This window comes from Lepidochelys olivacea (assembly GCF_965140295.1).
Source record: "Lepidochelys olivacea isolate rLepOli2 genome assembly, chromosome: 8".
Taxonomy (NCBI): Eukaryota; Metazoa; Chordata; order Testudines; family Cheloniidae; genus Lepidochelys; species Lepidochelys olivacea.
Genome location: NC_140418.1, coordinates 71110105 through 71138056, shown reverse-complemented (window position 1 = coordinate 71138056; position 27952 = coordinate 71110105). Strand labels below are relative to the sequence as shown.

General features: G+C 40.0%; 1 protein-coding gene across 6 annotated transcripts; it reads right to left on the bottom strand.

Moving 5' to 3' along the window:
* Nucleotides 1–592: 592 nt before the first annotated feature.
* Nucleotides 593–27730, bottom strand: LOC311525067 (putative ferric-chelate reductase 1). 6 transcript variants are annotated; one of them, XM_084636833.1, is made up of 18 exons: nt 27636–27730; nt 26703–26856; nt 25983–26118; nt 16797–16992; nt 16338–16474; nt 15725–15819; nt 14770–14920; nt 13220–13399; nt 11384–11482; nt 10278–10425; nt 9550–9666; nt 7737–7849; nt 7331–7417; nt 6325–6422; nt 6045–6103; nt 5011–5154; nt 2925–2986; nt 593–2839 (listed from the first exon to the last, which is right to left on the bottom strand). In XM_084636833.1, the coding sequence occupies exons 4-18, from the start codon at nt 16990–16992 to the stop codon at nt 2747–2749; spliced, it is 1779 nt and encodes a 592-aa protein (XP_084492959.1). In that variant the 5' UTR covers nt 25983–26118; nt 26703–26856; nt 27636–27730; the 3' UTR covers nt 593–2746. The 6 variants fall into 6 exon arrangements, 5 of the variants coding, with proteins under 5 accessions (XP_084492959.1, XP_084492960.1, XP_084492957.1 ...); XM_084636834.1 differs by lacking the exon at nt 25983–26118 and adding an exon at nt 19950–20089; XM_084636831.1 differs by lacking the exon at nt 25983–26118.
* Nucleotides 27731–27952: the final 222 nt, after the last annotated feature.

The window sequence follows — 27952 nt, the reverse complement described above, 5'->3', positions numbered from 1 at the left end:
ATAAACCTGCTGCCAGGGCCATCTGTTTTGCTGCTGCCATGGGATGGTCCATTAGTCTTTAAACAGAGTTATAACACACCTGAGCAGTGTTTTGTACTCCTCCCTGTGCTGAGCCTGGTCCAACACCCATTGTCATTAATTCAGAAACTACTATCTTCACTGGGTGTTGGTTAGGCCCATTGTGCAGAGACTTTAAATAAGTCTCACCAAGTGATAAATGTTAACAGAATGATCCAGTGATTTTTTTCCCCCCTTTTGAGATGAGGAGGTTAGTCTCACTATCATGAGCAGCAAGCCCTGGAAACCTTTTTGGGGAAGGCTAGTAGTGCAAGAGATTATTAAAAAAAGAAACAGACCTTTAAGGTTTAAAAGTTGAATAGGTTTTCTTTTGTAGGAAGGAATCGTACACAATATTTTTAATTTAGAAAATAAAATTCATAATCGTATGAAAGTGGTGTCAGAGAAAAGCAGCAGCAGATCAAAGGAGAATTTTCTAAATTAAGCTATTCTCTTGCTTTTATTTTGAAGTGTCTTTATCCCACTAAAAAGACAAGAGACAAACTTTGAAATTAAAGTACTTATATTAAATGTTTAAAAAAAAAATCAAGAATGTGTTCACATTTCCATGACAGAATAGACAATGTTTGAGGTATCAGAGTACACAGCACATACAGCTATCAGTGTAAAAGCCATACAAAAGAACTCAACACTGATAATTAAACAAGAATAAAAACCCAGTGAAACATCTGGTTTGACAGGTTTTTCTTCTGTAAAGAAATACATTTATATGCAGAGTCCCTAGCGACTTTAGAACTGATCTGGTCATATGACAGTAGGGTAGCAGTGGTTCCCAGGCTCCCGAGACTGGAAATCCCCATATTCCATTGCAGTCTAGTCCCATACTCACATCCCAGTATAGTTCCTGCTATTTCTTTCCTTCTGTATCCACACCTAGGGTTTTTGGTAAGTACTTATTTTTTTCCCGCTTGGTGGGGTTTTTTTGGGTTGCCCCACTCCTTCCTTTCTGCTGCTGGTGGTTCTTCTTTCCCATTCCTACACCCACTTGAAGACCACCATTGCTACCCATGAGGTTACCAATCAGCAGGTTGGGGCTGAAACACATGCTTGTGCGGCTGATAGCTCTGGAGGAGCCAAGAAGAAAATAAGCTTGAACCAACAGCCTGAGCCTGTAGCCCTCCACTGAGTTGTTCCTTTAACCAACTACATTAGTGGATACCAGATGGAGGGAGTACAGATAGGTTATACAGGAGACAATATATAGCCACCATTTAATTCCCGTCTGTGACAAATTCCACAGCTACGTCATGCTTGTTAAGAGAGCGGAGGGTGGACAGGTCTGGATTCATATACCTTTCTTCATCCCCAATCTCACCTCTCACAGCTAGTCAGGTATTCCCTGGTTGGCAAAATATTCTGTTATAACATACCTAAATCTTTGTGCTTTGAAAGTAAGCCGTTCAGGGTTCGCAGGGGGTATTATTGCAGTGATCACTAGTAAAACATTGGCAACTACATAGTCAAAGCGTTCTAGAAGCAGAGCTACTGCCACCCCTAGAGAAACCCACAAAACAAACAATTTAAAACAAGTGGAGAGAGAGAGAGTTGTTTTTATCTAGCCAACATTGCTTATGGGAATCCCTTACTGCTCAAATTGGGGAGAGGCACATTTTCCCCCTCCCCCCCGGGGAGGGGCACCCCCATACACCCAGTCTCTCTAGTATTCCCATGCACATGAAGCAAAAGGTCATGATGTTGGATAGACATGCTAATTTCAAAAAAAGAGCTGTGGGAAAGCAACTTCTATCAGGTTAACCAAGAGGTCAAGGAAACTCTTTGTTTCTATCTAACAGTACCATATTTAATCACAAAGTGATGGAGCAGATATTTTGACTTAAGTGGCCAGAAGACACTGTGACACAGTTTTGCTAAAAGTTTCCCATAATGAGTTTTGCAGTGTGTCTTCTCTTTATATTCAAAATAATTTTTTTTTTTTTAAATCTTGTGATTGATGCAAGCAATGACAAAGTTACAGGACTGAAGCTCAGCCCACTGTGTGTGTTATATGGAACTGCTCTTAGAGCAGAAAGTAGTTTTTGCATTTAACTGCAGAGAAATATGCCAATGTAGTCCTTGATGAATCAACTTGTGTTTGTGACAATCATGCTGAGATTTTTGGAGTGCACAATACTAACATCACATACTTTAAATAAGAACCATTAGGCAGTACATTATTCATTAAGCAATATGGTAAACTGAACTATGTGACAAGCAGATTTAGGACTGGTCTATTCAGTATTCCAAACAACATATGTGTAGGTTAAGAGAATGACGACAAAAAATCAAAACAGTGATTTCCACCCCTATCAACCAGTAGTTATCATCATACCCGCTCAGCCTACACACTTCAAAACAAAAAGTTAAATTACTGGATTAAGAGAGTTATTGCAGTCCTTACTCAGGGAAAGACTCCCATAAAAAAAAATATCAAAGATTGATGTTGCAGTCCTGCCCAAACTGTCTTTAGAATCTAAACATACATTCTCTCTGTTGATGATCATGAGAGCACAGACTGATGAAGTCTTCTCACACACACACACAAATTATTCTTCAAGTGTAACTTCAGGAAGGTATTGCAGCAACACTGGAATCTGTAATAATTCCTTGAGTGGTGCTTCACTCTTGATTTCACTGCAAATGTTCAACATCTAATGTCCTTGCCAGAAATTCATAGTTGGTGGATTGCTGCCAGGAAGGTAATAAGGAATGCTGTATTTCCACAGATGTAGATGGTTAACACAATCTCTTTAAATGTATGACCCTACAAGAGAAAATACACATTTTACAATTACAGTGTTGTAAAGAAAAGCACACACCGTGAAATACTTTCCAAGGTAGCAACTTGCCTCTGCCTCTGCCGATGTTAGCGACTGCAGAATTTGTATTCTATCTTCATCAATCACTTCAACTGCAAAACCAAAACAAACAGGTGGTTAGCCCTGTACTTGATAAGAAGAGATGCAATGTTTCATACACACACTTCTTTCTGGCTAATGGTTGATTTAGTCAATGGAGGGCATGGTATTAAGACTGATGAACAGGTCTCTCCACAGCCAGTTCAGAAACACCACTGAAAAAGCCTCAAGCAATGCATCCTCTCATGGCCTACACTTCAGTGTTCACAGTTAAGTAGAAATAAGGATAGAAGGTTAATGAAAATTTGGAAGAGCTTGCCAGAAGCATAGAGGACACTCTCAGTGTTTTGTCTTTTAAATGCTAAAGAGCAGTGGTTCTCAACCAGGGATAGGCAGAGGTCTTCAGGGAATACAGCAACTCATCTAGACATTTGCCTAGGGTTTACAAGAGACTATATAAAAAGCACTACGAAATCAATATAAACTAAAATTTCATAGATCAGTATAAACAAGTCAGTCTCTATGTACTATATGCTGAAAAGTACAATATTTTATATTCCAGTAGATTTTATAATTATATGGTAAAAATGAGAAAGTATACAATTTTCTGTGACACTTGCATTTTTAGGTCTGATTTTGTAAGCAAGTAGTTAAGTGAGGTGAAACTTGGGGTACACAAGACAGACTCCTGAACGGTGTTACTCATCTGGAAAGTTTGAGAGCCATTGCTAAAGAGGACAATTCGGTTAGGATTTCTACATCAGCTCCTGGATTTCTCATGGTCAGCTGGAATTTAACTCTTCTTTCCTCCAAAAATCCTCAGTTCTTCCCCACCCTCATTTTGAGCCATTTGATGCTGCTTTCCTCTGGTTATTCAAGACAGAAACCAGAGTCATGCAATTCTTCTCCCCTCATGTATAGGCAGCATCTAACTCCTCCCACTTCTGCACATAATAGCTAAATTGGTCATTTCTCTGCATTCTATTTTATTAGTAACTATCACCCTTCTTGTCTACTGTAACCAGGGGTGAAAGTAGGAGGGTACCATGTACCGATAAGAAGCCAGTACCAGCCTATACGCAGCCGATGTTAAAGCACGACCATGGCAGCGCTTTAATGTCGCTACCGGCAGGGCTGCCGACTGGGGGGCGGCGAGGCGGGCAAGAGGGGAAGCTGCCTCAGGGCCAGTGATTTAAAAGGGCCAGAGCCCCGGGCCCTTCTACCCAAGGTCCTGTACCGGTAAGTATTTAATATTACTTTCACCCCAACTGTAACAACTGCTCTCCATCCTTCTCGGCAACTATGCAGTGGTTTATTTACTTGTGTATATAATCTTGACTCCTGGTGAGATACTGACCAAAGTGAAGATAAGAATTTGGTATGAAATCCTGTGCCTTACTGAAATTAACTTCAAAACTCCCATAGACTTCAATAGGGCCAGGGGCCCTGGTATTTAGCAGCTAATGAGTTACTCATTTTTGCTCAAATAGCATTTGTGCTTAAGGTCCCCTGCTATTGATCAGTCTGTTCCTAGGTAGGCAGCTACAGCTAGTTACAGTAATGGTTTATCGCAGAGGATCCCAAGCGACAGTACCTGCTTTCCTATCCAGATTCAAAGGATTGAGTTCACTCCCACACTAAGCTTGACTTTCCCCATAATATCACAATAGCCAGCGTTGAGCTAGCAACACAAACAGATGATTTTTGGAGTAAGTTTTAGAGAATTGTGAGACCCTCTAAGTTTTGGGATTTCATGACACGCAGTTCAATTGAAAAATGTACCAGCACTTATTGCCAGGAAATTCTAACCAAAAAAAAAAAAGTGTCAAAACAATTCACCTATTGTTTTCAAGAGTGGTCACCAAATTTACATACAAGTAGTCATCCATGCATCTATTTCACATATCCAAAATCACCTAAATGAGCTGATATTTGCAAACACAACATTAGTGGCTGGTTTAAGCTTCCTAACTGAGTGAGATAAATTATCCAAGTTTTTGCATTTCACCTGGGAAGTCCTATTTTGCACTACCTGGCCACTACCTGAGTGACACTAGCCATATTGTTTGGTTTGTACCTTTGCGAATGAGACAGTAGCTATGTATCTCCAGGAGAATATCAATACCGACGTGCCAAGCTACAAATCCAATCATTGTATACGTGTCCCATGGGTCTGGAAGGTTGAGTGCTGGTAGGTCCATTCCCAGGAACATAGTCACCACTGTTGTTAAAACAAAGTCATAGTTTAAAGATGTGAAAACAAAACATTGAGAAGTACTGTCCCCAAGACAAAGCGACACAAGCTTATGGCTTAGTGGGTGAAAGGTTATCAAGAGTTAAATATACTTCTGGAGGCTTAAGAGTGAAAAACCACATCCAGCTATCTCTAACTGTATGGCTCAGGATAACCATGATCCTTGTTATACATTGATCCTATGAAATAACGTCATAGGATCATAAATTAGCTATGGTCCGGAGCTAATTTACCATATAGATTGTAAACATACTAATCTAAAAAGAGGTTTAGAAGGACAATGATGTGATACACAGCCACCATGTGTGATACACAAATTCCTCCAAATAAATGGAGAACCCCAACCGATTTGGAAACTCTGGTGATTATACATAATTTAAAAAACAAACCAAAAAAACCCAAAACAAAATGGTTTCCCCCAAAACTACAAGATGAGGAGAGAGGTGCCTTGTGCCCACTTAGGCCCTGAAGGAGATGGGCCACCAGAGTCCCCAAAGACGAAAGGCACAATAGGGGTCCCAGTACTCCATATGGATAGGTGGAGACTTAGGGAAAGGAGAGGAGCTTTGAATACACAAATTGCACAAATTTGTCTGGTTGTTGCTTACCCTTGCTACTGTACAGGATTATGTCTGGTTTGTATAGCCCACACAGACAAAACCCTTATTCTAAGACCACTTTGGTGATTAACGAGATTGAAGCGGTCATCTACATTAAGATCCATGTTTGTGTAACTAGAGTTCAACCACCACTCCATTTCTGCAATACCAACATCTCAAGATGTCTAAGCAAATTACAAATGGGCTATAAACAATGAGGTACACTAGATATGCCTAGACAGGATTACAATTACTCACCAGCTAGTATTCTAGCTGTTGTGCCAGCACTCCAGTGAACCCAGTTAAATACTTGCCTTCTACAAGGTGAAGAAATAATCAGTGTTATATCAAGTAATTTAGTTGCCAACCTGAAATCTTCCAAAGGATGGAAAAAGATCCTTAAATATGCCATGTTACCTTGAAAAATATGAAGTTTGTATCTGTATGAAACATGTTTAAAACTTGTTTTGTATACTATCAGTGTAACCTCTTGGAGAAGTACATTATGACATTTTAAGGAGTGTAAATATCAGAGTACCTTGGTGCATGAGGAGGTGGTCTGAAACCAGCTATCAGAGGTTGAAAGATTGCCAGAGCCATCACGGTACAGCCAAGATACGGGTGAAAGCCTGCCCACTGAACAAAGGATTTCTTTTTATTAATACTGTGACATTCATGCTAAACAATGCAAGCATTATTCAGACCAAAGAACGGGTCAGGAACAACTGTACACAATTGCAAAGCCTTATTTTAATACAGTTTCTTTCAGGTACATTCCAAGGCCCTCTCCTCAGCTACTAGTGTTCCCACCTCACATGCTTTTTGCTCCAAGTCTTGGCTATGAGTAGAAGCACTTTTTCTCCCAGTGTATGTTTTTAAATTAAATTTAAAACTGAATTGTTATTTATAGTGTACTAGGCAGCTTGAGAAAAAAGAGAACTAGTGGACCATGGGGACAAAGCTAAGAGCAAAGGACATAATTAGGAAAAGGAAGATTCACACTGAGCGTTAGGAAGATTCAGACTGAGTGTTGGGGAGAACTTGATGTCAAGTACTATCATCACACATAGAACACTTTTCTTAAGAGAAGTGCTTTGCATTCCATCATTTAAAATTAGGCCAGATAAAGCACTAGAAAATTATACCACACAGAAGAGTTCTGTATTAGCTGGATGAGGGGAGGGGAAGAAGCAGCAGATTGACTCAGGACCTAATAGATCTTTTTCATCTTTAGTTTCTGTGGTGAAACTAGAAAAAAAGTGGGCTCAAAGCAGGTAGAATAATTCTAAACAAGGGCTTTCACACACAGGGGGAAAACCAGAAAGATAAATGCCTGACTTATACTTGTTTGTCATCAGGAGATCACTCAAGCACAGCAATGAAGTAACAGCTTTCATCGTAATTTCTTTGGAATTAAATAACTACCTAGGACATTGACATTTAAAAAAACCCAAATCTACTGTTCATACTTCAAATGACATTTATCCTGGAGCCAATACACAGACTTAAAATCTCAGAGGCAGCACAAAATTTTTTTTACTCACTTTACTCCAGCCTCCTCTGTATATAAAAGGAAGAACAAAAGCGATGCTCGTAAGAAGCACTGTGGTCAGCATCAGCATACGATGTACCTATGAACATTTAAATAGGTTTAAAAAGAAGGGATGGCAGTGTATTTTGGAGTTTTATTAGATGAAACTGTTAGAGTTTGCATTACATTGGCAGGCAAGCAGAGATTACTAGTAAAGGCAAAGTCCATTGTAAATATGAGACAGTACCTAACTGAGCTCATTGTACTTCACAAATCCAAATGAAAGTTATGGCCTGTGGCACCCCAGGTCAAGAAATAAAAGAAAATTTAGTATAAGGAGCATGACAGTCTCTCGTGTTTTATTCTATTTGTAATAAGACTAATACATACTAAACTTTTATGTATAGTTTTTTGCCCACCTGGAACCAAATCTCCTTTCCAAACAACGAATGAGGCCAAACTGGTTTGAAGAATCTGGCAACAATAACACCAATACTAACTGTAGTCATCCATGCAACAAACATTAATGAAGCTGAAGGAGAAAAATAGTCACATGTGAAAATTTGGTTATAACACTGGATATGAATAAAATTGACCAAATATTGCAGAGGATAAGCTTCAAAATGTAGCATTAGAAGAACATAAGAGTAGAGGGTCAAATCCTGCTGGTACTTGGTTCAAAAATGCCTCACACAAAGAGGTGCATAGGCACATTGGTGTACTCTTGCTATGTTATATCTCTATTTTTTTGAGCTGAGATCAGCCAATAATAGGACTAATCTGTATGGATAGCACTGTAGAGAGATCTGGGCCAGGTCAGAGAAGGCACATGCACAAAGATATAGATTTCACTTCCAAACCAGAGGGCAGTCTATTGCTGCCTTCATGAGCCGGTTCACTGTGCAACAGCACAGGTCAAAACAGAGGCAGTAATGAGCAGCCCATGCGTTATCTGCTGACCACAGGTTTTCTGGTGAGCACCTACACAGTGAATTTTTGAGTTAGATTTTAGTAGCAAAAGTTTAAAGTTAATTCAAAACAGGTCTTCTTTCTTTGACAGAAAGTAGAATTTTCATTCAGCTCTTTAAGGACCTGGTTCAAAGCCAATAAATGTGAATGGAAAGAATCCCATTAACTTCAGTGGGCTTTGGCTCAGGCTCCAAACCACCACCTAATGAGTGTCTCATGATTAAGGCTGCGTGACTGTCAGAGGTCACGGAACTCATGGATTCTGGGACTTTCCGTGACCTCCATGACTTCTGCAGTGGCCGGTGCTGGCTCAAGGGCTGCCTGAGTCGGGCAGCCCCTGGGCCAGCAGCAGTTTGGGTGTGTGGGATGCAGGGTGGAGCTTACCTGGGGGGGGCTCCCTGGCTCCCACTGGCATGTCCCTGCAGCTCCTAGGTGAAGGAGCCAGAGGGCTCCATGCGCTACTCGCACCCACAGATGCTGTCCCTGCAGCTCCCATTAGCTGCCGTTCCCAGCAGGAGAAGTGCATGGAGCTCCCCTGGCTGCCCCTCCCCCTAGGAGCTGTGGGGACATGCCGGTTGGAGCCAGGTAGGGAGCCTGCCAGCTCTGCCAACCCTCCCCCCACAGCAGGGGTCCCAGGCCATGAGCCGCACCAGCAGAGGTCCTGGACCATTTCTGCACATCCCCCCGGCAGCACCTACGGCCTTCCAGCCCAAAGTTTTAATTAAGGGTATATAGTAAAAGTCATGGACAGGTCACGGGCCATAAGTTTTTGTTTACTGCCTGTGACCTGTCCATGAGTTTTACTAAAAATACCTGTGACTAAAATGTAGCCTTACTCGTGGTACATGCATTTATTTTACATTGTATTGGAAAAAGGGAACTTCAAAATAGAAATACAATTCTAAATTTAGACTGCCAAGTCATAAAAATAAGAAAACAAAATTCCTTTAAAAACAAGAGAGCTAGTAGTATGCTTAACAAATGAGTAAAACAAGTTCCTCTCTCTGGATGAGTAGAATCCTGCAAAGCCAAGTTACAGTTTGTCAGGGTTTTTTAAACTTAAGCAAAAAAAAAAAAGTGTTCCTACTTTTCCCCCCTAGTTTTCCAAACCAGCTCTTATATCAGGAGAAGCAGATACCACAGTGGACTGACACACCACAGGAAATAGCTACTTTACAAAATTTTCATCCTTCTTTCTGCAATCAATAGTAGCCTCTTCAGCACTCGGCAAATCTAGTATTTGAAGTTAGAACTGTAACTTGCCATGGAGTTTAAGAAGAAGTGGAGAGCGGGATCCCCCTACATCTTTCGGAGAGTCTGTGACATTGTACATTCCATTGGTGATCAGAGGCTGACGATGATGTTTGTGAATTAGACCTCCTATGCAAAGATACAGAGTAGTTTATAGATCATTAATTAAAGTCGCTGTGCTTGTACCCCTTCCCCTCCCATCCTTTGTTTACAATTCAGTGAGCATCATGTGTTGTAGGGGGATGGCGATTGTGTTTGTAAATTTCACCTCTGCAGATTCTGACTGGAATCTTTTGGATTCAGCTCCACCCGCCCCCCTATAAGAGTTTTTCAAAAAATTATAAATATGTATAATCTACCTTAAAAAAAAAAAGATAGCATTCTATTAGATCTATAGGGGTTTGAAGATTATCTTGTATACAATGCTATTTAGTTTCCATACTCCTTTTAGTTTAATCCCTATTAAAAATTGTATACGATTCTCTCTCAAGAATACTACTCCAAGCACCAGACGGTTATGGAACACATTTATATTAAAAACAAACCAGATTTTTGTTACAATTCCAGAGATAAGCCAGAACTCATCACATTAAGGTCATTTTCACTGGTTACATGTGAAACTTGAGACAGAAGTCAGATTACTTCTCATGTTTATTTTTAATATACCTTACAGGGGATAGTCCTTGTTTAGCATGTTTGAGAAATGTGAATATTTAACCATATCTTCAAATCAGACTTACCTTCACTTGCCCCCCCATCTGCCAGAAAGATGTAATAATTAGCATCTAGATTAAACCTCCCTTTATAAGCAGGAAGACGAAGGTTTCTTCTGAAAGAGCACTGAACAAGACCATCAGCCACTCTCCATGAGATATCTTCAAGGCCATTCTATGAAACATACAATTAACATTTAATACTCATTTCAAGTTTGAAAGACCCCACACAAATTTACTGTGCTCCTTCCTCAAGGCCAGTGATTTTGGCCAAGCTCTGCTTGACCAATGTTGGATAATGAGCCAATGTTCACTGTCTCTTAACAGCCTACATCATAAAAAGAGAGAGTTAGCTGCATCAGCATAGTCCATGATGCCAGCAAAAATCTGAGAGTTCTGCTGGTGTGGTAGGTTTCTAGGCAACAGCTGCAGCCACATGCTTTCACACGTTACATTTTAGGGCTCTGTCTTCAAAATGGTGACTAACAAAATTGAGTCTTACATGGTGCATTTACAGAAAACTATTTTTAAAAGACAATAGCTGCACAGGAGCACTGTGAGGTTAAATTACTTGCTCAAGGTCACACACAGAGAGCATAAGGCAAAGACAGAGTGCTTCCCTGAATAACAGAATCAGGAAATTTGCATCGTATTACCCATTTGTCTGCCACCTCAGCATGACCTTGGGGAAGTCACTCCCCGCTATCATTTTTACTCTCAGTTAACCTCTTGTAGAGTTACTGCAGGGCTCTCAAAGATCACTTGCCCTGTGGAGCTCCATCAGCATTAGCAACAGTAGGCGATTTTTAGAAAGTTTCCCTAGCATAGACGGGGCAAAAAAGGACAAGTTCCTCAGACCACAAGGAAACTACCCCACAAGTTGTTCAAATAGAAGTCATAAAGAAGCCAGCAACAGATCTGGGTCTTGACATATCTTATGCATCAGAAATAAGCACCTTCTATGTGAGGTGGGTCAGTAAGGCCAGAGAGGGAAAAATCTTGGGGTCTTGATCATAAGATGGCTGGTTATAGAGCTACTGCCTTATTAGCTCCATTCAGAGCTACTGGGTTAAAAAAAGACAAAATTTAGGACCCAGCTGTGTGCAAAGTGACTTAACGGTCACATACCATACCTCTGAGTCCAACACAGGAGGAGTTCGCCCACTAAGATAGGCCGTGTTTACATTAATACGGTGATCTTCATTAATACACAGATAAGCATCATCGTCACCCTGAAAATAAAAGCATTTTCCCCCAATTTAGATAGAAGTTATAGACAAAGCCATATGCAGATATATGGTTTATTCCAAGCTCTCCTTTCCACCTGTGCTATACTCGGAGTAACTCCATTGCCATTACAGCAAGTTTACAATGGAGCAACTAAACGGAGAGTCTGGCCTGAAGTATTGTAAAAGTTGAAAGTTTGAACTTACAAAATCAAATGGAACTACTATTTTGGATGACATTAGCTAGAAATCTACAAGGTATTAAAAGTTATTTAATTGCACACCATATGCCAATATCAATCTTTGCATTGTCAAGTTGAAGAAGATAATGTTAAAATTTAAAAAGTTTACTCCAACACAGCAAGCTATAGTGCCTGAAATTATAAAGGCTTACCACCGGGGGTCAGTGGTACATGTACTTTTTTAAGTATTTATGCAGGCAGCACCAGGATAGTCTGTAAAATGGTTTGATCATGGTGTCCAACAGCCCATCGACACAGTGTTTTTGGGATGCTAAAAAAGTGTTTTTATCTAGACTTTTTGAACATCAGTGCCAAAAAGGGGTGGAATTTTAACTCAAATGAATAACTTATTTATAAATAAAATTACTCCAGGCTTTTTCTACAAAATATCCCCATCCGCATTGCCAGAGCCTCTTAAATACCTCCCCCCGCTCTCCTGCTGGTAATAGCTCATCTTAAGTGATCACTCTCCTTACACTGTGTATGGTAACACCCATTGTTTCATGTTCTCTGTGTATATAAATCTCCCCACTGTATTTTCCACAGAATGAATCTGATGAAGTGAGCTGTAGCTCACAAAAGCTTATGCTCAAATAAATTGGTTAGTCTCCAAGGTGCCACAAGTACTCCTTTTCTTTTTGTGAATACAGACTAACATGGCTGCTACTCTGAAACCTTAAATACCTGTGATTATTTAAGCTAAGTAAATCAATTTACATTATCAAATTCTGTGATTAAAACTGGAATTAGCTGTTGAGGTCAACAAAGAAGAGACCATTATTTCTTCCTATATTTGTAGAGTGAAGAACTACTTTTTCCTGTGACAACAGACATGTAGAAATGCTTTAAGAATGTTACTCTGTTCAGTAAGTAAGTTAGATATACTGATTAGTGCAGAATACTCTTTCACATTGTAACTCTCTTCAACCATAAGAATCTCCAAAGGGCTTTCAGGAATGAATGCGTCCACCCCTGAACTGCATACTTATTTTGGACAGAAACCACAGTGAACATACAGCAGATTCCTTTTAGAACAGGCAGTGGAGAATATCGCATTTAACTGCAACTACCCAGGAATTTAGTTATGCTACAATGTAACTGTCTGGAATTTGATCAAAGGCAAGTTCTCCTTATTCTTTCAGAGAGTGCCAGAGGATCTTTAATGCAAGTGTTAAGTCAGGGACTACATTTTTCTATCCACACTTGTAAGAGGCTACCTCCATCCAGCAATGCTCTCGAGCACCACACTGGAGTAATTATTAGTTGGGGAAGTGCCACTATCACCTTTTCCAGCAGCATTTCAGGTTTCTCTTGAAGGGTTCTCATCTGACTACTACTCAGGCTCAGGTCTATTTAATTTAGAAAATCTGACGGACGTGCAGCTGAGAATGGTGGGGCTACACCAGTCTTCATCCTCAATTTCTTGACTAAGAATAAATTATTTATGTATTTTGTTGTGCTACTTGGATGGTATAGGAAATACTGTAAAAAGGATACTCACCATCCACTGGTCATGAGATAATGCAAAGGCTATATATCCTTCACTAGGACCACTCATTTCAATAAGCACTGAGTGGTTATTTTGTTTGAAGGACAGAAAGAAACAATAGGCAGCCCCAGGATCACATTTTGGAGGATTCCTTATGCAGAACTTTGTACTTCCACAGCCGGAGGCATTAAACTGGACAGACAAGTAGAAAATTAAGTTAACAAAAGAAGCTGGTCATTCTCCACCCCACGTACAACTACAATTACTGTAGTCCCAACTAATGTAGAAGTGAAGATTTACACAGAAAATGCATAAAGAAACCCCTCTTCTTCTCCCCCACCCCACCCAGCCAATAATTACTAACCAGGATTAGAATTCACTGTCATGGTAGTTATTAAATTGTGAGCTTTGAATTCACCAATCAGTTCAAATGAAAGAGTTTGACATCATAATAGTAACAAGGCTATAATTTGGAAATGTAATACAATCCTCTCCTATCCAAGGACATTTCTTCTGTTAAGTTAATTATAACTTATTTTATTAAAGTAAAATGTTTCTATATACTTTTTCAGACTTCCTGGTGTCTCACTTTTCCTAGACTATTCTAAGTCATTAACAACCCCATAGTGCTTAAGTTATTAGAAAGATGCTACTGTGGACTCTTACCAACTCAAAATAGCACATACTAGGGGAGAAAAAGTGTCTATTTTTTCCTGAATAGTTAGTTAAAAACCCACCAAGAAAAGATAAGCTGCACAGAAGCCCGATACATAGCACTGAACTTTGAGAGTACTTTAAATACAACAAATTCAGAACAAGCATGTTCAATATAGCAGTAAGTGGAAAAAGATGGCATATTGCTAAACCTGGTCATGTTAAATGAGAATACTATTGCCCAACTAATGTTGCAACTTTAATTAGCACTTCAAGAACCAGTAATGGAAGTCCATACAAAGATAAATCCATGTGAACAAGCAGTTATAAATTAAGCCTACCCACTAATGTATAGAAATAATCTACTGTGTTCCTGCCAACCCACACCCTCATTTTTTTAAACCTGAGTTTTATTTATACAGAACCACAGGTCAGCATGGCTCTTTATACATAAAGCATGACATCACTCTCCAGAGGAGCTTAGGTATTTGTCTTTTCACCTTCTTACTAAAACAGTGCTTGAACTGAGTTTCCTTCCCCCACCCCTTTTCTCTCAACACTTCAATAGTTAATAATCTGAGACACACATGATGGGTGAGGTAATATCTTTTATTGGACCAACTTCTCTCTTTTTGTCTCAACTTGTCTTTCTTGCCAACAGAAGTTGGTCCAATAAAAGATATTACCTCACCAACCTTGTCTCTCTAATATCCTGGGACTAACCTGGCTACAACAACACTGCAAACAATAATCTGATGGGTTATTTCCTATCTTCCACCTTCTGCCAACACAGTGGCAAAGAAAACCGTAACCGCAGCCCTACTTAGGAAAAAACTCCTGTTGAAACCAGGCATAAGAACAGAATAAAGGTTGCAGAATTTAGCTCATAATAGAGAAGTGATACCCACTGATTTTGTTAGATGGTAAACTGGCTGTGAAGTTGGTAGAGTCTCTGGTGTAATACTTGTAGGTGTCGTCAACGGTGGTGCATTAGGTTGGGAAATGATGGGACCAGGAATCTTCACCCAAAAGATTTCATATTTCTCTACAACTGTGGCTCTGAGGGGAGGGGAGAAAACCATACAAATATTCAGTGCTGTGAGGGGTGTGTAAGTACTAAATGAATGACTAAATAATGCTTTACGAAAAAGGAGGGAGAAACTCCTTTATTTAGCTGGGCCAAAACCAAACACACGTGTCATATTATGTCATACAATTAATCTCTCCAAACTTGGCATCTACACAGGTACCTGATGGGGTGGGTTGGTGGTTGTTGGTTTTTTTTGGTGGGGGGGGTGGAAAAGAGTGAAACCCTCCAGCTAAAAGGACCTACCACATAGCAGATCAAGCTTCAGAAACGGATTCAAGACAGTCACTTCCCAACTGCCTGCTGCATAACTTGCAGCATCACAGAAGGGTGGCATTTAATTTCTATTTCAAAAACATGAGTGTCATTGTTCATACCATACATCCTGGGTCCAAACTGTAAAGCCATATAACGGTAGCACACGTGTGCAGTTTTGCTTAGGAATTAAACTAAAATTCACACATCACAAAAATATTTCCATCACTACATTTGTAAATCACCCCTTGCCAAGAGACAGGAAAAATCCTAAGTAGTAGGCCAGTGTCAGCTGGTAACATGCCTTGTAACTTCCCCCACTTCCAAAAGAGGAGAGAATTTTGATGATTTTCCATAAGCGGCAGAGCCAGTTCTTGAGCAGGAATTGGTGTGGGCAGAAGAGGGAGGTTTCCTCCGGAGACATTTCCTGGGTGCTAGTCAATATTTATGACAGAGATAACGCTATATATTCACCAAGTTTGCATTTCTAATAAAGTAGCTCCAATGTTGTGTTTACTTACAGAAATTGTACATGTTCTGGTGCATCTGTGGGAGCAACCCAATAAGCCTCTACATGTTTCTTTTTTGATTTACTAGTGTGACTGACAGCAGAATTCTGAAACAGATATATCCAGAATCAGAGAGAACCTGCACATGGAGTATATATGACAAACTATGTACATATAGCAGCACTCCTATAGTTATTTTACAAGGCAACACAATGGTGCACCAGAGATGCAGTTCAACTCGGTCCTGAACAAGCCCAGACCCACCCCACCTTCCATTGGGGTCCTATGAAAGGGAATCAGTTACAACTGGGCTGTGGAAATGACCAATGTCTGCAATGCTGTGTGTTCTACTTAATACTGACACACTAAGAGGTATAGTCTACTTGCTGTGTGCAGAGCCAGTTGGCGCTAACCATTGCACATTAGTGGAAGCTAGAGGCTCTGGCCAGAGCTAACTGCAGAGAGCCACACCTCCATCTGCAAGTCACTGCCCAACTGTGTTGAGCTGCTGCCTAAACAGAACGAGAAGGGCTAAGAAGCTTAGGGCATGTCTACACTGGGGATTTTAGCTATTGGTGTAGCTACACCAATGCATCTTAGTCCCCATTTGAAACACATACCATACCTTTGTAAGTCCACATGTCAGGAGCTGAGAAATCCTCTCTTCAGCTAGCATAAAAGAGCCAACTGCAGGGCCAGCCAAGTTCTCCGCATTCCGGGCTTGTATGAAAAATCCTTCAAAAACGGGACCAGATAAATTAACTAAAATAAGGAGGGGAAAAAAGGTAAGATGTTTCCAATGTAATCTGTAAAGGTGGAAGTGAACAAATATGCTTCCCCTGCCCCCCGAACCCTGTGCCTTAGCAATGACCACTGTTTAACGCTATTTTAGAGGTTAACTGCACTGACTTGGATGAACATTCATAAGCATCATCAGGACATTTCAACTTTCTCAGGATGGGGCTGTCTATGGTTCCTTAAACCAGGTAACCCCAAGGAATCTACAGAAGAGGAGTGTGAGGCAAGACAAAGCACTCTCTTTGACCAGCGTACTTTACCACAGCTGCAATGCTGGACACAATACCTTTTATATGGTCCCCTGGTCTAAATTCAGTCTCATTCACTGATATAGTGTGCTTAGGCAATGGCTGTGGAGAATGTCCATGGCAAGGCATCATACTACTGCAGGCCTCTTTTACTTTTCCATTTGGATAACCAGCCGCAGGAACAGAAAGAAAGGCAAATATCCAAAGAGTGAAAGCCAGTCCAGGAGGCTCCATCTGAATAAGTTAAAGTCACACATTATTAACCAACACTGTAAATGCTATGCTGTTTATAGAGTAGGAAGACTAATGACTAAATTTAAAAAAAAAAAAAAAAATAGATGTTTGCAAACATCTTCACAAGCGAAGGCACCAGGTTCAAGAATCATAGCAAACTGGAGTATCCAGACAATTGCCAGGCATTCATGAGATTGTTTATAAACACCAAGCATTTAACAAATTTTAGCATGAATGATTATTTGTTCAAGAACTCCTGTGGTTGTGGAGGATCACCCAGCCATGTGGTACTGTTTGTCCTCTCTGGCCAGATTTGTGTTGTGGACAGGCTACCATTTAAAGCAAGGTGTAAGTTTATTTTCTCCTTTTAAAATAGCCCTTTCAGAAGAGTTTTTTCTGCCTTTCTGCTGATATTTATGGGTCCTCTCAACAGTGAAGAGAAGATAGGACCATGAGCAATAGCCCCCAAACGTGTGTGGGCTCACCCTTTGCTTCTTCTATGCTCAGATACTTGAAGTGAGGATACTTGGCCCTTATTACACAGTATGAGAGACACTCCTCACTTTCCTTTTACATTTTCAAAATGCTTCACAAAACACTAACATTCTCACATATGTAAATATCACCCCTGTTTTACAGATGGAAAAACAGAGGGAGAGAGATTATCTGACATGATCAAGGCTGCAAAGAATCTTTGTCCTGGGAGTAGAACTCAGGAGTTCCTGCTTCCCAGTCTCGTGCTCAGCCCATGCTACAATCTTCAGTTGCATTCTTCAGTCAGTCCTAGAAAAGATAAGTCAGCCCCAAGCAGGGACCTGACTCAAAACCCTCCCTACATGGCATTACACCCTTCTTCATCTGACCAGTCCAGTCAGATGAAGCCCACCAGTTACTCGGGACATATGCAGCTTCAAAATCATAGAATATCAGGGTTGGAAGGGACCTTAGGAGGTCATCTAGTCCAACCCCCTGCTCAAAGCAGGACCAACCCCCAATTTTTGCCCCAGATCCCTAAATGCCCCCCCCCCCCTCAAGGATTGAATTCACAACCCTTCGTTTAGCAGGCCAATGCTCAAACCACTGAGCTATCCCTCCAAATGCAAAGGATCATAGCATTAAGGAACAACAAAAGCCTATCACAAGTCCAGACGTTTATTAATCAGAATGACAAAGTAGTCCAAATCAAGCAGTACAGATGGAACTAGTCATATATTTATTCCTTTTTACATGACTAAAGATTCCCCAGTGACAAGATCTTCCCCAGTGATTACAATGGCCAAGTAGTGAAAAACATTTCTTTAAAGTCAGATGAAACAAACGATTTTTAGAATGTTGTCACAGTAATAAAGCTACTGTTTCAAAGTACAAAGTTACTGGCTAGAACTAAACTCTGATCTTATGCACTAGAAAAATATTGTTTATTAGCTTGTGGGAAAAAAGCTGTATTTCCATTAGCTACAAACAGGTTTTCCCAAAGCACTCCCCCATGGAATCACCTTTTTGGATTTGAACAGAGTAGTCCTGGACTTTTTTTCTCCTTTCATCATGAGAAACAAATATTGATGCAAAGAACCATGATCTATTAGGACTGAAGATCATGATGGAGGGCAATGTAGATCTGACACCAGAGGTTTAAAAGAAAGAAAATTTAATTTGTTCTGCCACAATGGGGAGTATGGCAGAAAGGTAGGTCTGGGTTTTTAATGTTACTTTTATGTACAGTCAGATCTTTTATGGGGATGGGGTTGCTATTCTGCATGTTAAGCAGAACATTGTAAATAAAGTTTTCAATTATATCTATGAGGAAATTGTTCAAAATAAGAATACATTTTATACTGATTTTGCCTCATCCTCGTGTTTTCTTGCATTATGGTACTGTTATATGAACAGTATTTGTATACACAATACGTTCTGTACTTACAGGTATAAGATAGCCATTTGATATTATGCACAATATTGTTCCAAGACAGATGCTCGGGTGGCAGCATTATTTCAGGGTATACTCATTAAATGGTACCTGGGGTTTTGACATGTACCTGGTGCACCTTTACCATATGATGAAAATAACTTGTTTCTACTATGGTCAAACAAAATGGTAAGAAAGACTCTTCACCCTCACTGAGGCATCTCAAGGTTGAAAGCAGATTACCAGAGAGAGTAGAGTTCCCCTATTCAACTGTGTAGGAAGACATACCCAAGTCAGAAATATACTAATCTGAGGTCCAAAGATCTTCTTTCTGGGAAAGTACTCTATTTTAACAAATAGATCAGAAAAAATGAGTTCGGAAGCTTCCTAAGCACATATGGATGTAAAGATAACACAGGCACAGCACCATTTCTCAGATGAGCTGAGCCCTGCCCTGTGATAAAAGAGAAACCAGAAAGGCTACAAGGCCAGAGTAACCATTTATTCACTCTAGAACAGGGATTCTCAAACTTCATTGCACTGTGACCTCCTTCTGACAACAAAAGTTATTACATGAGCCCAGGAGTGGGGACTGAAGCCTGAGCCAGGGTTAGGGCAAAGATGAAGCCCAGGGCTGAAACCAAAGCCTGAGTCCTGCCACCCGGGTCAAAGCCCAAGGGTATCAGCTCCTAGGTGGTGGGGCTTGGGCTTCACCGCTCAGCCCTAGCAAGTTTAACACCAGCCCTGGCGACCCCATTAAAACAGGGTCACGACCCACTTTGGGGTCCTGACCCACAGTTTGAGAACCACTGCTCTAGAAGCATGTAATATTAGCTCTTTTCCCAGAGTGCTGGATGCAATCGTACAGAACAATGCAGGATTTGTGCTTCTACATAAAGTCAGCAAACAGCTCTAAATTTGAGAAAAATCCATGTCTTCAGAATGATTATACTTCAGGGACTACTAGAACCAACACCCCCACCCCTAAAAACAAAACTATTGTTTTTCTTAAGAACGCTGAGACACAAGACAGGCTAGTATACAAACTCACTGTGTCATCGATTACTTCTAGAGAGCTGGTTTCCAAGCTTCTTGCAGATGACAAATTAGAATGAATTTGGTGAGCTCCTCCTAGTCCCCATTCAAGCACATCTCAAAAATCCGTCACAATTCTCAGTCACCACCAGAGTTCTGTGCAGGAGGGGCAGAGGAGCACATAGAGGATATAGTTTGCAAGAACTGAGTTGCATTAGATTTTTGATATAAAGAAAGCTTGCATAGTCCTTGTTGAGATCACAGTATGCTGGCTCAAGTCACTGCAACTTTTCCCTCCCTGTCATGAACTCTTAGTAACAGAAGGTATAAGAAGCTTCAACATGTTTCAGAGTAGCAGCTGTGTTAGTCTGTATTCGCAAAAAGAAAAGGAGGACTTGTGGCACCTTAGAGACTAACCAATTTATGTGAGCATAAGCTTTCATGAGCTACAGCTCACTTCATCGGATGCATTCAGTGGAAAATACTCCATGTCCCCAGCCAGCTTCAACATGTTGACAGTTACCAAGAGATAAGACGTGTATGTGATAAGGCGATAACAAAACAATGTTTAGGGTTCCAGTTTAAATAGTAGATGATGTGGTACAGATTTTTTTTTTTTTTAAAAAAGAGAAGCCAAGGTTATTCTTCTGCAAACTGAATTGGTAACAATGCTACTTTTTTCCCTAAAGATAAAAATGGCTTTGCACAGGGGAGAGAAGAGGGAGATGTGAAATAATGGTCATGCTGAACAGTCATTTAAAATGGGAGATGGGGTAGGGAGACATTTATACAGGGATAAGTGAGTTTCTGCTCCGTATCCCAACTTTCCTACTAAAATTTATTGCTCCTTAAAAAAAAAAGCGCAGCTGAGTTTCTTAAGAAAGTCCCTTACTTTCTTTGAGTGAAGATTCTTTTACAGCATAACATTTTTCTCAGGGTTCTTCTCCCAGTAACAGGAAGTTATTCTTGAAATGCAGTTCCTTCTACTACATGTATATACAGCAGTATTTTAAGTCTTTTGGAGATTCACTTTCTGTGGAATGTCAGAGAGAAGAGGAATTTGGCACTGAACAGAAGCCAATTTTTGTAAGAGGTGAATCCAACCAAATACCATACCTCAGATTCAAAGTTGCCCAAATTCTCTGAAAGGAGTTCAGTGTTTGAAACCCAATCCAAAGCAGAATGTCATGCCAGATACCATTCCACATAGTGGTAAAGCCCCAGACCTAAACACCTTGAAGTTTGGGAATTAAAGCGAAGCACCAAAGATCATTCTCACCTCCAATCTATTGCATATCTTACCCTTCCTTAAGGGAAGAGAAAAACTAGACCAGGAGAAAATGTCAAGGAGCTGACTTACAATAAAGCCTCAGTATAGGTACATTTTAAGACTTGTGTCTTGTTTGCCCTGAAGTCCATAACAGTAATAACTGAGACAGAACACTTCACAGCCTTGTGAATATGACACCATCAACCACACATTAACTAAAAGCCACGAAGGAAAAATTGAATTGCTTGGAAAATTGAATATATATATTATCAGTACGTCAGGATGGTGTGATATTCAGAGTTTTAAAGGGAATTAGCTAATTAACTTACTGAACCAGTAATAATTGCTTCAGAAAAGTCACCATAAACAATGATGAAAGTACCATAAGATCTCAATAATTCAAATAATGTGTTGAAATCAAGAGTGGTAAGAAGATAAACCTGGTAAATCTATGTCAATCATTAGTAAAATTACAGAACATTTGTATTCACTCAATACAGCTGTTCTCCTTGGAAGGTTCAGAAGAGTCAGTCCAGGGTCAGCCAAACTCTCCGAACCCTTTCTCATATAACACCTTAATGGAATCTAGAATAGCTACCCTTCCCTCCATAAAATTACAGGGCTACTTTTTCTGATCATTACAGTTCTCCAGTCAGTAGCATAGATTTGCTTTATCATCACAGGCAATTTCCAAAACATGAAGTCATTCATGTTATTTGCTAAAAATGAGCAACCATCACAGAAGATAAGAAAAATAAAACTCTTAACCAACACATTAAGATTATTGCTACACTTGCCTAATAGGTAAACAAATTCAAATGTTATAGTCTGTCCAAAAGCTATTAAAGTTGCAATAAGTGTATAAACAATATAGTGTAGAGCTTAAGAGATATATTTTTCCAGGGCAGCATTGAAACAACAAGTTAAGGAGGAAAATTAGAAAAAAAAAAGTTCCTAATCATGGTGCTCTGAAAACACACTAGAAACATCAGACTTCACGTGCACCCCATTTTTTGATCAGGCTCTTCTGGGGTAAAAATGCACATAGATCACATTGGAGTTATTCTGTTTGAATACCACATTTTGTTGTTTACATTTGTAATTCACCATGAAAGGGAAGAGGACTTTCAAAAAACTTTTAAACATGCCTCCTTCCCCCAACCTGTATTGAATAATTTGGAAATGATCGCAGCTATAAATGTCTTACAATAATGAAAAATAAGATTGTTAGATTTTTTTCTCCTCCAAAGGTATGGCTTATTAAATTACCGTATTTCCAGCTCAAAAGCAGTGAATTGATTTTTGTCAGCTGATCTAAGGAAAGCTCAATCAGAAGGTCACATTAAATCCAAGACTCTAGAAAAATTCCACTAAATCATAACTGGAAAAAGTTAAGCCGCACTACAAATAAAACTGAAGGCTACCCACAGATGACTGGTTTTATACCCAATGTGAAGCAGAACTCAGTTAGCTACACTGGTGCCATACGTGAAGATCCATAGGGACCTTATAACAGGAACACACCCATTAGAAGACAGCAGTTCTTGTAGTATGGGATAACTTAATATAAACGCTAGAGAATATTACTTTAGAGCCATCTGTATACAATTTGAAATGGAAAATCTTCATGGAGTTTAAGGTTTTGTTCACAAGTTAACCAAACTGCAGTAAATCACGAAAAGAAAGTCAAGCTGTTTTATCCTAGCTTTTTTATAGTCCAGAAGTATTTTTTTTAAAATGACCTTATGACATGGTTGTCCTATATGGTGTGAGAGCTGGCAGACCTTAATGTCAGCAGATTGTTAGTTACAGTTAATCATATTATAACTATGTATTCTAGCACAGTAGATTATCAAACTGTTACAGGATTTATACCTTTGTTTTACAGCGGTGACTTGGGAAATGCTTTAGAACTTGCCAGTTAGAGGGGGGCTTTTGTGTGTTCATTATGTACTTTGTAACTCATTTCTATGCAATACACTACTCCTTTTCTGCTCTCTCATTACAGAGAATTGGCAATCCCCTAGCTTCAAAATATACTGATCTGAATAAACCCCCACTTGCAGAAGTGTCATACAGCAATGCTTCAAACACTGAGCTATAAAAAGTACTGAATCTGGAACTTTCCACAGAGTCCTTCAGCCCTCTAATTATGCAGTGTTCAGTAGATCATGATATTTGACAGTGTCTGCTTCCGGTCTCTGCTACCAATCCTAATTCAGGAGAGACTGACTCTCTGGAAATGAATATATAGTTTAGTTTCCACGTCCATTTCATCCTTAGCTTCTCCATGATCAGACTAACCTGATTAACAGTTAATGCCAGCTCTGGTGCTAGTATTTAGTTGCAACAGGGCCATGACTGTAAAACAAGTTTTACAGAGGTCACCTAAACAGCCAACAGCTGATAGGTAACTTGTAATCAGTACTGGCCTGAGCTGGAGTTGAATTGGAATCTTCAATCTATTCCCCGAGCCATTGTTACCCAATGCCTTCCATTTTAAGAAGTCTCTCACAGGATAGGCAAGCTACTCAGGGCTCAAGCAGGAGACTTCTGCCCTGGAGGCACCCTGCCCTGACTCCTGCACTGGGGACAACCCATGCAAATAGGGTTAACATGTTGGCAGGCCAGCAGGGATTGCCTAAAAACCCAAATATTGTTCCCAGGAAGCTAGTGATTTCAGAAGCGAGGAACAGATATTTTGGTTTTCCAGTCAGGTCTTCTGAGTACCTGCAAGAGACACTCCTGAAGTCCCTCCCTCCTCAGCTTATCAGAACTAAGGGAAAACAGCTGTGCTTATTTAGATATGCAATAGACCAGAGCAAGACCACTAACTGATGGAGTTTACAGAGGTTGTTTTGACCTCAGAAGAGAGACAGGAGGGTCTCTCCACAAAAGCTGTTATGATGAGAAGCCAGATTGTTCATAACAGGACCTGCCAACTCAAAGGTTTATCCCCGTTTGAAGTATTCAAGTATCTAGCACTGGCTAAGTTCTTTGGAGGGACAGATTGGAAAATAAGAGGTTGTACTTTCATGGACTACAATGACCTTTGGATCAGGCCCTTAGTAGATGTGGGACAGTGAGGACTGAAAGATGCTGGATTTGACTTCAGCTATTGTTAAGACAATGTATAGTATAGAATTATTAGCTTTGGATTTTGTGCAGATCAAAAGTTGTAAAAACAAACCCCATAAATGTCTGTTTTTAAAATTGAAAATGGATTCCTCCTGAATGTGCCCAGCTGTGCCAACTTTCCCTCTCCATCCTGCCACACCCAACTATCATATTGCATTTTTAGAGGGACAATATTCAACATTAATGGGCTAAAAAGTTGCACAATCCTCACACACATTTTTCTAGATGACTAAAAGCTGTATGAAGATTAGAATCCCACGGCCTAATCATTCCTTTTCCCACCTGACATGTGTGTGCACACAAACCTGCCCACCCCCAGATGAGAGGTCCACACTAGGTAGTCAGGTGCCTCTGTAGCACCAGCACCATCCCACCTCCCAGGACATCATGGGGGGGTTCTCTCAAAGATCAACAATCTCCAGTTAAAGGGAAAACATCAGCTGGACCCATGGAGAATTTGCAGAAAAAGCAGCGAAGCCTCAGCCTGTGCTATCTCCCATGCTAAACCCTCTACACGTGGGCAATGTTCCTAAAGGGGGACCCTGAGGCAACTGCCAAGGAAGCTCTAGGAGCTTGGCCTCACTCAAGCCATACTGCCAGGGATTCAGAGAGGAAACAGTGCCAGTGCATAACCACTGGGCCTCTATACCGAAGGCCCTGGCATCCAGCAGGTCCCCCGAGCTCCATGAGGTTTTTGGGGGTGGGAAAACAACAGCTGGTTCCACTGGGTTGATAGCAGAGCTCACCCTTTCCCCAAATGGAACAGTCTAGGTTCCCACACTCCATCCCTGAGGGATTTCTTCAGAAGAGGGAGACGGAGCATCGGAATTAGAAACTAGGTGAGCCACTGTTCAGATTCTGCATGCACTTCTGTGCGAGTGATACCTGTGCATATCACACTATGCCATGTTTTCACTATTCTCACAGGGCAACAGGGGACAGAGAGCCCTGCTGTCTGAGCTCCACTTCCCTGAGCAATACAAAAAAGAGGGTTGTGGTCACTTCTGATCCCCTGCCAGCTCTAAAGAACAGAGTAGTCACAGAGAGCAGGACAGCTCTGTTTGCATATTCAGTTTAGCAATAAACTCAGCACCCTGTACTAGTAAGTCATTTAGAAGTTGGGACTTTAAGACTGAGCTATTAGGAAGTCTAATAGATATTTCACCATCCGGGTGAAAGAAAAAGTTGCATTTCAAAAATTTCTTTTAGAATAGAGGAAGAAGGTTGTATTTTAGTCCTGTCATCCTGAGCAGCATAGTATCCCTTTTTAAATTGGGAGCTCTCTGTATTCTGTACACATTCTTTGTTAACTCGCAAAAGACAAAAATATACAGTTCAGTGCAAGAGCAGGAATAATCACAGACCAATTCAAGTCTGAGCAAAGGAAAAATTGGGTCTCATTTGCTGTTTGTAGCGTGGGACATGTTACAATGTTTTCTATTTCAGTTAACATTAAAGCTGCAAACATGGAAGATTAAATGTGTCTTCTTAGGGCAGGTCTACACTATGAGATTAAGTCAACTTAAGTTATGCAACTCCAGCTACATGAATAATGTAGCTGGAGTCGACATAGCTTACGTCAACTTATCGCGGTGTCTTCACCGCGCTGGGTCGATAGGAGAAACTCTCCTGTCGACTTACCTTATGCTTCTCATTCCAGTGGAGTCAACAGGAGAGCGATCTGCGGTCAATTTAGCGGGTCTTCACTAGATCCGCTAAATCAACTCCAGGTGGATCGATCACCACAGCATCAATCCACGGTAAGCGTAGACATACCCTTAGAGATATAAAAGCCACACAAAAGAGCAAAGTGCATTTGCTTTAAAATAAAGAAGCCTGACACTGTCATTTTTAAAGTAGACTCCCAAGTTCAACCCACAAACATTTCACACATACATGTATGTAGAACAAGAAATTGTACACAGGTGAACAAGGAGCTAATCTTGCAACTTGTTGCACATTGGCAAACTGCTGTGCTAGTACAGGATCAGGGCCTTTTTTTTTTTTTTTAAGCACACATGTTTTTCTGATACAAATCAGGAAGCTTCTCTGACAACTTTTCCTGAAAATGCATTTTTGCTCTGTCATTTTATACAATAATTTCTGGTTATAATACACACTTGCTTTGTGCCAGGTGCAATTCTTTTTTTTTTTTTAAAAAAAAGAAAGGGATAATAGCAACTTAAAAAACAAATATAAACCACACTTCTTTCAGCATATTCCACTGAACAAGTATAAAAGTGGAAGAGTAGAGAAGAAAGTTTTCTCTTTTACTTATCCAGTTTACTTTGGTCACTTAATAACACTGTGCAAGATTGGGGCTTCCAGCTAACATTCATGCACATGCTTAAAGTTACTCACATGTTTAGAATATGTGCAAGAGTGGAGTCAGCTTTCCCACCTTTGGCTCCAATCCTTCATCCAATTAATAGGGTTCACTTATGCAGGTTGAATGATAAGATCAGGACCGTTGGATAGTTTTTTTCCCCCTCGCAGGAATAGAGAAGAGAGTTTTCTTTTAAAAAAATACAAAGATACAATTGTAAAACATGAAGAGGCAAATGTATTTTTTTAAAAGTCAAAATTGTTTCTAGATAAAGAAATTTAGTTTAACAGTATCTCTGTTAATATCTCAAACTTGCAGCAATGAACATGCTTACTAAATAATTAGATCTCTTCAAAGTCTTCCGTGAAAGGCATTGTATAAGCATTATTATTATAAAACACTAAATGCAAAGCATTTTCATTTGCTTTATAACTGTTAGAAACATAGCTTTCTCTTTGCACAGGTTGTCCTAAGAAATTTAGGCTTTAGTATAATATAAAAACAATCCTGGAAGTGTATGGCATTAAAATAGTTAATTTGTGTTCATTCAAAAGCTTCTGGACTTCCAGAAAAAATTATATATAAAGCTTAAAATAAAAGTTATATTCTCTGCATATACCAAATTATAATAATTGAATTTTGCTGTTCATACCTACATTTCTGTATAGTACAGGGAATACAGAAAACTGAGTTTCTCCCCCATCAACATACTTTTTTTAAAATTCCATTTACAATTATTACTTTCTAATCACAGGAAAGCAATCATTAACCTTATGCCTGACCTACATTATCACAACAGACACTCTTGAACCAGACTGTAGAACACCTGTTCTTTACTTGCTACATACACCTTGCTCAGGATAAAGCAGTCACTTCACCTAGTACCACAAACACTCTTAAAACTAGTATTTTAGTACACGGTTTTCAAAGCATTTTGGCTACCAAGAGAATCTTAACATCATGCTTACCTTATCAAATCGTGCAGAGTGCTCTAGCCACACTTCCTGCTTTCTGACAAGTTGTATCATACTTCAGCAGAGGGGTGGAGTCAACCAGTATTTTAATCAGAAGGGAAAACGCCCTAGGAACAGCTTGTTAAAGTAAGTGTGAGGTTAGGAACAAAGGAAAAAAATAGTAACACTTTAACTTTTAGAAATACCTGTCTTAATACATTGTCTTACACATTTACCACACCACATTTAAAGTCTACTTTACTTCCCTTTACCCTGATGTGTAAGTAATGAAAAATACATAATATTTTACTCACTGGGGGGGAACACTCTTC